The sequence below is a fragment of the Hermetia illucens genome, chromosome 1 (assembly GCF_905115235.1).
Source record: "Hermetia illucens chromosome 1, iHerIll2.2.curated.20191125, whole genome shotgun sequence".
Lineage (NCBI taxonomy): Eukaryota > Metazoa > Arthropoda > Insecta > Diptera > Stratiomyidae > Hermetia > Hermetia illucens.
The window spans coordinates 147,150,745-147,159,685 of record NC_051849.1 but is presented as its reverse complement, the minus strand read 5'-3'; the positions used below and the strand labels follow the sequence as shown (position 1 = coordinate 147,159,685).

Below are 8,941 nucleotides of genomic sequence, written 5' to 3'. Positions count from 1 at the left end.
CTGCCTTTGCTATATATCCAAAGCCCCCTCCCCCTACCACCCTTAGAAGAAATTTGTACATGACCTCTAGGCTTCTCTGGAGTAATGCTGCGAAGATCTCCTCTACGCCGGGTGATTTCAGTAGTTTAAAGGTTCCCACTTATCCCCTAACCATGGCTTCTGAGCATACCTTTTTGCTAGGTTTGAGTTCTCCTTTTTTACCATTTTGTTCGTTGTTGGGGTGTCAGGCTCAGGTTCTCGCTTTCCGCCCTTGTGTAGGATCCCGGAAAATTAATTTTGAGAACCGGACATTCACTATCCTCTCCATTTGCGATAAATGTTCCATCCTCCGTCTTCAGACAGACAGAAGATATTTCCATGTTTTTATAGCTTTGTATAACGTGATTGCTTCTGTGGTTTGCTAGATCCCTTTATAGAATTTCCTGAAGTTCTTCGCATTGCCGTACGCAGTCATTGCATTTTTGCACCTCGGCCAGTCCCTGGTTTGCTCTGCCCGGTTGAAGAGTTTTCGGAAATTCTTTCTCATTCTCGCTAGGGTTCTGTTCCACCAAGGTGCATCTCTTGATGGCTTAACTGTCTTAGCCGGGCAACTGGGCTCATATACGCCAATAACAACTTGGTTGGTGTCTTCCACCACTATTTCTAGTTCTAGTTCGTTCCTGATATCACCGCTCCTTTGTAGGTGAGATATGTTGCTGCTCAGATGTACTGCTTAGGAGTCCTAATCCGTTTTACTGGGATTCCTTATTACTTTTTTTATTTCTGAGTTCAATGACAAATCTAATTATTCTATTATCCGACGTAAATGGTTAATCCGATACACTTCATCATTCCTAACCAGCCTGCTTATCAGAGTATTCCCTAGGGTTATGTCAAGTACCTTTTGTCTTGTGCTGACAACGAATGTTGGAGTGTGCCCTTATATATTGTTAACTCGCCTCTTCTATTAATGTCGCTGCTTCCCCAGACTTCGTGGTGAGCGTTAGCATCGTAGCCGAGGAGAAGTGGTAGTGCCCACCTATGACAGTGCTTCATTAGTCTGGCGACAAGCTCCGGTCGGCTCCGGATGTCGTCTCTTAAGAAGCAATCTTAAGATTGCCTCTCAATTTCTCCCCCCCGGCTTCCAGGGAGAGTTGGATAGCTGTTCTCCGGTCAGGAAATTTGCATACTTCTGCCTTGCAGACCACGAATCTGTCTCCAATGCACCTAGGGTTCTTGAGCCAGCACTATTCCAATGTTATTCTTGAAACTTGCCCATGTAATTACTGAAGATGCAGCTTTTGCGTATTGGAGGTGACCTGGGCTATCTTAGGGGTAGCTATTGACTCCATTAAAATTTGGTGCTCTGCTCCACTGGCGGAGTATCATCCTCCTCGACCAACGTGACGCTTTCCTGGTCGTTGCTGTTCACCATAGGCCCTAAAAGATCTAGACCTACGTCGTCCAGCTTCTGTCTGATTCAGTCCTCTCCGCCTCTATGGCCTCCGCGATGCGTTTGGGGATCTCGGTAGGTTTTCCACCCGACGTCTTCTTTGAGGCAACTTTGACGTTTGATTGCTTCGAGGGATCGGTCACCTACCGCGATCCTGAGGAGTCTACCCTTTGCTACCACTTTGCTTCTGAAAACTCTTGACTTGATACGATAGATGAGGATCTGAAAGCCTCGCTATTGCATCCAGATCAGGCTTTAGATAAAACAAAATGGCGAAACGGATCACGACAAGCCGACCTCGTTTGTGAACGGGACAAAGGCTGAAGAAAAGGAAGAAGAATTATCTAACCGAAAAAACTGAGCCTGCAAAAATACCGGAATTAGATTAGTGAGTTTGTTTTTTCAGTTTTCTTTCCATTGACGAATTGTAGACTAGAAAAAAAAGATACTAATACACAACGTTTGGCTTCAAACTCGATTTTCTTACAATCGATTTATTACCATTATCATAATTTACACTTGGTAAGATATTTTTTTAAAAAGAAAAGTAGTAAGAACTACATTTGAAATGCAGAACACGTTTTTAAAAAGTTCAAACTAGAACATTTTAACATGTACACATATATTTATCTCAGTGTATTTATGCGGTGTCTCCAATGATTAACTATTTGAAATAATAAAAAACTTGTTTGTTTTTCGTTGGCGTAAATACTGATATTTCGGGAACCAGACTTGCTAGCATTGATGAAGGGAACAAGTGGTTCCCGAAATATCGGTGTTTGCAAGAATAAATATTTACACCAACGAAAAAGAAACAACAATGTTTTTTATTATTTCAAACACATGTATGTATATAGTATACGTACTGCTCAAATACTAACTCATTGCTCACACTTTCTCTTCGATGTGTTTTATAGTTAATTCATGAACCTGTAAAAAAACTCCTTTTTATTGCTGCAGTTCATCGAGAATTCTTTTTTACCTGGACATGAGGCGGCGTGCTCAATACATACAGCACGGCATTAGATACATCTTCAGGATTCAAAAGTGGTTCTTCGAAATTTTCCATGTTCGGCATTATTTCGGTTAAGACTAACCCAGGACTGATACTCTGGAATTAGAAGTTAAAGTGCGACCAGATTATTATGTTTGCTTTTGTTGTGCATGTGTATGAGTAATAGAAGCAAAGGATTTTTTTTTACAAACGACTAGGCGTGGTAACTTCACTAAATTCTCAGGACTCTCTAATTGACATTTGCGACAATCGATGAATTCTCTCGAATCTTTAAATTTTTTTGTTTATTTTCTAGATTAAATTATATGTTAATCCTATCACCACATGCACTACGAAATCGTTAAATATATTGAAGTTGATAGCACTTACCGTAACTTTAACTTTCGTTCCAGCATTTGCAAATTCCTGGCGATAGGTTTCGACCATTGCCGTCACTGCAAACTTGGAAGCAGGATAAATGTTCAACGCACCAACAGGTGAGATGGGAACACCATGCCCAACGATACTATTCATAATTATAACGTGCCCATCGATATTGCACTTTCTCATCGAATTGAACGCCTCCCGGACACAATAGACAGCACCCATAATATTCGTCTCCACGGTGTTTCGAATAGCCCGAGTATTATCTGTACCTGATAGTTCCGCTCCCAAAGAAAGAACCCCGGCATTGTTAACAAGAACATTGGTTCCCCCGAACGTAGTCTCTATCCAGGCAAAGGTATCTTTCACTTGATCTTCACTGGTGACATCACATTGCTTGGGATGGTACCGAGATTGTAGACTTTCCGGAAGTGCTTTTTGATTTTCCTTAAGGCGTTCCTTACGTCGAGCTAGCGCGATCACAATGAAACCATTTTTTACTAAATCTACTGCGATTGCTGCTCCAATACCGACACTAGCTCCTGTCACTACAGCCACTTTATTTTGCCACCGTTCCATTCTGCTTCGTTTACAAACTAATCAGAAACTTAAGATTTTTTTGGCTAATTTCTGCCAACCTGCACCCTCACAATGCACTAAGAGGAAGATTGCATCACGAATAATGAATTCAAACTGAGTTTTAAACGGTTTTTTCCAAATCAAGTTGAGGGCGAGTGATTGCAGTCTGTTATCTCTCGATAACCCACAGATCAGTGAATAAATTGAATTTAGTGGTACATTTGTCGACAACAAATCAAGGATCTAATTAAACATATGATGCACACTACAAAAGTCAAAATTCGGAATATACGTATATGTTATGTTGAAAAGTAACCTCTCTGTACCAATTGATAATCGCGATGAACTTGAAGTTTGCCAATAAGTCCTACCACAGACGATAAAAATGGTCAGGTGGGGTATCAACTGAAAGGACTCAATGATACAGGGGGAAACATAGGCTCAAAAGTGTGCCCCAAAAAGTGTAACAGGTGTCGTTCTCAGAACCTATCCAACCAAAAACTCTGAAAAAGATCGCGATGGTGTAGCTGTACGAAACCTGGACCTTAGCATACATTCAAAAAGTTAATAATAGTATACCATATTTTATGGAATTTAGTTGACTTACTCCCTAGCGGTACATCCGGTACCACGATAAGTAATAATATAATGCACAATTTTGGAATGTTTGAAAAAACAACGAACCACTATTACGAAAGTTTTAGAAGGCCAGAATTGTGTATTTGACGTGAATTTATCGCAATCTAAGCCGTGTAGATACTATATGACGTCATGTTCATATAAAGTGAACCCACATGAACGCGGGAATTTGGACACAATCTCTAAAAATATGCTGAGTATGTTAATATACTATTATTAACTTTATTTAAACCGGTATCGTTGTGGAGGGTATTTTGAGGCCTAGACACCACTGTGCATGGACCACCATATTTTTTCATTTATTTGCCTTGAGTAGTTTCTGAGGACGGGTTCTTGAAGTGACTGATCTTCTCGAAATCTATTTCTTCCAAAGAAGCTCTTCGGCAAAGAAGGTATCCGAGGTGAAAACGTCATCTCAAAAATGCGCAGTAAGCGACAAAGAGTCTTCAACGAAGAAGTACGATCTTCTCAATGGACATCAAAACGCAAATAAGAAAAACCAATGCCGGCGCAACCTAGGAAGTCAGGAGACGGAAGTTTATCGGCTCATCCGAAAAGTAAGAAATGGTTTTAAAGGAGAGCCAGCTGTCATACACAGAGATCATTCGTAAAGTAAAAGCAGATATCTCCCTGACTGAACTAAGTGGTAATATCATGCGTATAAGACGTACACAGAAAGGTGATCTGTTACTTAAACTTAAAGCGAGTGAAGACGAAGGTAAAGACCTATGAAGAAAAATGTCTCTAGGCGAGGCTGCGGCGACCAAAATGAGCAGAGATTTCGTGATGATTGCGTGCTTGGATATGGATGAAGTCGCTACAGATCTGTGAAGCCTTGCAATCTCAATTAGGACTACAATCAGTAAGTGAGGCTAGTGTGCTAAAACTTATGAAGGCGTACGGTGATAGTCTAGCCGATAAGTCTTCCTATCGAAACAGCAAAAAAGGCGGTTGCAGCAGGCAAAGTACGCATTAGATGGGTGGTCTGTTGGACAGGAGAACAAAGTCGAGTGCATAAATACTTTAAGTACTGGCAATTCATGAACATAGCGAAAGTCTGCACTAGCTCGCAAGACAGATCCAGTCTGCGCCGCAAGTTCAGAGAACAGGGGCACTTTGCGAAAGGTTGCGTCAGGATGCCTAAATGCTTGTTCTGCAGGGAAATGAAAAATAGCGACAGCGCCCACATTGCATAGTAAATGGCCAGGGTTCAGAAAAGTGTTCATAAATAAATTCAAATGAAGTTTATGCAACTAAATCTGAATCACTGTCGAGCGGCCCAAGACCTACTTCCCCAGAGCGTATTCGAAAGCAATGTCAATATAACAATGGTATCCGAACAATATGAAAATCTGCATAGCGGTGTATGGGCAATAGACAAAAACAGGAAGACAGCGATATGAAGCTGCGGAAGTCGAACGACAGAAAATGCAAAAGGACGGATTTACAAGTGCCTAGACAGAAGGTATATACATATCACGTTAGAGGAAATCATTTCATTGCTAAAGAAACTATCCTTCGGTGCAAGACGCTACAATCCCGAAGTAATAGCCGGCAATTTCAATACGCAGAAGAATGGAGCAGCAGAAAAACAAATGCAAGGGGGCGAATATTGCTAGAGAGACTCCCGCGCTTGAATGTGATACTTGCGAAATCTGGGGGAGTCAATACATTTCGGAGGTGAGAATTACAATCAGTTTTTGACCTCACTTTCGTCAGTAACACCCCTATCAAAGACTTGCAGTGGCATGTCAGCGAGAAGTACATACACAGCGACCATCAGGCGGTCATCTTCGAAACTTCGCATAGGAATTATATGCGCATGGAATTATATTATATTATCAAACCGAATAACGATGAGCTGGGTAACAAATTTGACCAAGAAATGTTCAAGGAGGTACTTTTTGAAGACACATCATTATCAGGAAGCGGATAAACAATTGTTTTACAGATCGCGGAAAAATTGCAGCGGGCGTGCCATGCCTCGTCATAGCGTTTTCCGAAGACGAAATTTCAATTTTCAGTGGAATTCTGAAATCGAGAAATGTCGGAAAAACTGCTTCAAAGCTAATCCTCCCAGCACAGAGGAAATCGACCTGAATTCAGAACATTTCAAGCGAATGTGTACTGAAGCTGACTCTGTTCCATGGGGTGCGCATACAGGTTGGTGATGTCATCACTGAAAGGCAAGCGGTCCCCACCGATTACTTGAATTGTTGCAAAATATAGTGAACATTCTGTTCGCAGCATATGTGAACTGTACGAGTCTTACGAGTACGAGTCCTGCAGTACATGTAAACCCCGACGAAGTTCTGGTAGTGGTAAATGAGGAAGTTCTAGGCGCAGCGAAGAGATTTATTGAAAATAAGACCCCAGGACTACCAATTGCTTCCCAATATTGCCCCAAAAATAACCATCAGAACAGCCTCAGGTATGTTTGTCCAAGTTTTCACGCCATGCCTTAGATAAGGAGAACTCCCCGAGCAATCGAAGCTACAAAAATTCATACTCATTTAGAAGTCAGGTTCCGGCTACAATACAAGATGACAAATGCTACCCAGTGGCGACTCTCGATATAAAAGTGCGTTCAACACTGCAAAGTGGACAAAAATTTCGGAGGTTCTAGCCAAACTACAGGCCCTCAAGTACATTGTCCGCATCGTTGTTGAATTTTTACTTGGGAGAAAGTTGTATTGCGACTCGGACGGCGGGCTGAAATTATTCGCAATAAGGTGCGGGGTGTGTCCCTTACTTTCCCTTATTGTGTATAATTATGTTCAATGAAGTATTGACGTTACGCTTTCCTAACAGCATCAGCTTTGCTGCTGATTTCGGGATAATTGTAGTTGCAAAACTCTCAGATGAGGTCGACATCTACGCAAATGAAGCGATATTGGGGATCAATTCCCTGCTGAACGTAAAAGGGAAGTAGTACTTATCAGCAAAAGAAGAAAGAGCACAACCGTGAAAATTGAAGTTGGCGAACAAACAATGTAGTCAAAAGGCTTAGGTTTAAAAAACAGTTTGAATGCGCTACAACTAAAGCGTCTTCAATCGCTGTAAAGATCGAGAGGATATTACCGAACATTGATGGACCAAGCCAAAGTCGACGTCGTCTTATTTCAAGGGTAGCTGTGTTAGTTCCGTGCTATTCTGCGCAGTTCTAGTTTGGGAAACTATTCTCGAAAACAAATCAAACTGTGGAAAACTAAGAATGGCGCATCGGGGAGTTTAGCATATTTCAACGGCAACTAGCACGGCGGGTATCCATCACAGAATGGCAAAAGAGGTGGAACGAGGTACAAAGTAGTCGTTGGACCCACCGCATAATTCCGGACATTCAAAGACGGATTGAAAGAAGCGACGGAGAATTAAACTACGAGCTAACATAGTTCTTAAGTGGACATGGAGGATGTCGATTTTGTCACGACGAATCACAATGCTGACCGCGGAAGATGTCGGATTTGATTGCCTCAGGTTTACCGCACACCAAACAAGATTGGTGGCGGCCGTAGACAGGCGCTTAACACCCGAAAATATCGTGGATTCTTGGAACCAGATTGTGACGGAACTAAAAGCTATTCATTAACAGCTTAGGTAGCAAGAATGGCGAAGAAAACAAGAAAAGAAGAGAACCATAATAGATCGCAGTTAAGAATTGATTCAGCCCTACGATACAATCCTATATAACAGTCTCGTGGGGAGAGTGGAAGGAGAATTGGTTGGCTTTAGTGAGTAAGATTCTGACATAAATGCACGGCCGCAGCCAGCAGTAGATTTTGAACCTTTCTATGTTGTGGCGGCGAAAACAAACAAACAAATAAACCAAACAGTAAGTCCTGTATTCCTCGGAGACTTGGTTTCTTAGCAAGAAGAATTGCGAACTCTTGGCCGCGTTCGAAGAATCCTCCGAAGAATTTTTGGCCCCCACATGAGGATGAATGATTCCTTAACCTACATAACGACGAAATCTATGGGCAATGCCATGACCGTCCGGTTCTGGATAAAATCCGGCTCAAAAGGTTACGGTAGGTAGGTCACTTAACCCGTATGGGTAAGGATGATCCAGCCCGGAAAGTCTATAAGTGCAATATCTATGGTAGAAAAAGAAGACGAGGCAAACCCTGCCTGAGATGGAGCGATGGCGTAGGTCAGGACGCCAGACAGCCTTTGGGGATATCGAATTGGTGCACCTCGCGCAAAACCGGGATGTCTGAAGTTCCTTATTAAGGCAGGCCTAGACTGTATACCGGTTGTTGTGGTGTTGATGATAGTAAATTAACCTTCTGCAGCTGAGTGCCGTCCAATTTGCATACTTTTCCGCTCATTGCAAATGCTCCATACGATTTTTTTCGGTTGAAAGTAGCTTTTTTTGAGCACATAAGCTAGCTTCCTGTGGCCTTCGTAGAATTGTCTGCGTGTTCCAGTCTATTCCGTTCTCTGCTCAATGATGTCACTCAATTAAAGTTTCCAATAGTAGTACATGAATTTTCATACTGTGAGGCACTGAAAGGCGAAAGAGAGATTTCACAGCTATGCAGAGTCCTTAAGCGGGTCGAGTCGGTCAAGTTGAACTTGCTTAGAAAACCGGATGAAACTTTCACAAACTCTAGAATCGAGTCAGTACAGACTGGCTTGGAAGTTTACCAACCAGGAGAAGGTACCTGGTATTGATAGAATCTACGCGGCGATGCCAAAGGAGTATATAGAACACCTAGAACGACCTCTTGGAAATATTTTGCTAGTAGGTCTTGTGCTGGGCTACATGCCTACCCTTTGGCAGTAGGTTAATGTTTTCCCCATCCCGAAGCCAGGGAGGGATGACTATTCTTCCTTTAAGAGTATCACATGCGCTAAATGAGTCTTGAAGTCAGCTCTTCATTTCTTGATTTTCAAGGTTGAGGACGCAACTC

At 42.1% G+C, this 8,941-nt stretch overlaps 1 protein-coding gene across 1 annotated transcript; it reads right to left on the bottom strand.

Annotated features, from left to right (window-relative positions):
* Nucleotides 1-2,257: 2,257 nt before the first annotated feature.
* On the bottom strand, nucleotides 2,258-3,398 carry LOC119661341 (farnesol dehydrogenase-like). Its single transcript, XM_038070642.1, has 3 exons — nucleotides 2,817-3,398; nucleotides 2,415-2,543; nucleotides 2,258-2,362 (listed from the first exon to the last, which is right to left on the bottom strand). Exons 1-3 carry the CDS (start codon nucleotides 3,387-3,389, stop codon nucleotides 2,321-2,323), a joined length of 744 nt encoding a protein of 247 aa, XP_037926570.1. The 5' UTR covers nucleotides 3,390-3,398; the 3' UTR covers nucleotides 2,258-2,320.
* Nucleotides 3,399-8,941: the final 5,543 nt, after the last annotated feature.

Coding starts and splice junctions, on each gene's coding strand:
- LOC119661341 (XM_038070642.1), bottom strand. CDS start 3,389: ATGGAACGGTGGCAAAATAAAGTGGCTGTAGTGACAGGAGCTAGTGTC. Junction 2,544..2,816: donor GAACGAAAGTTAAAGTTACG/GTAAGTGCTATC, acceptor TTCTAATTCCAG/AGTATCAGTCCTGGGTTAGT. Junction 2,363..2,414: donor GCACGCCGCCTCATGTCCAG/GTAAAAAAGAAT, acceptor GTTTTTTTACAG/GTTCATGAATTAACTATAAA.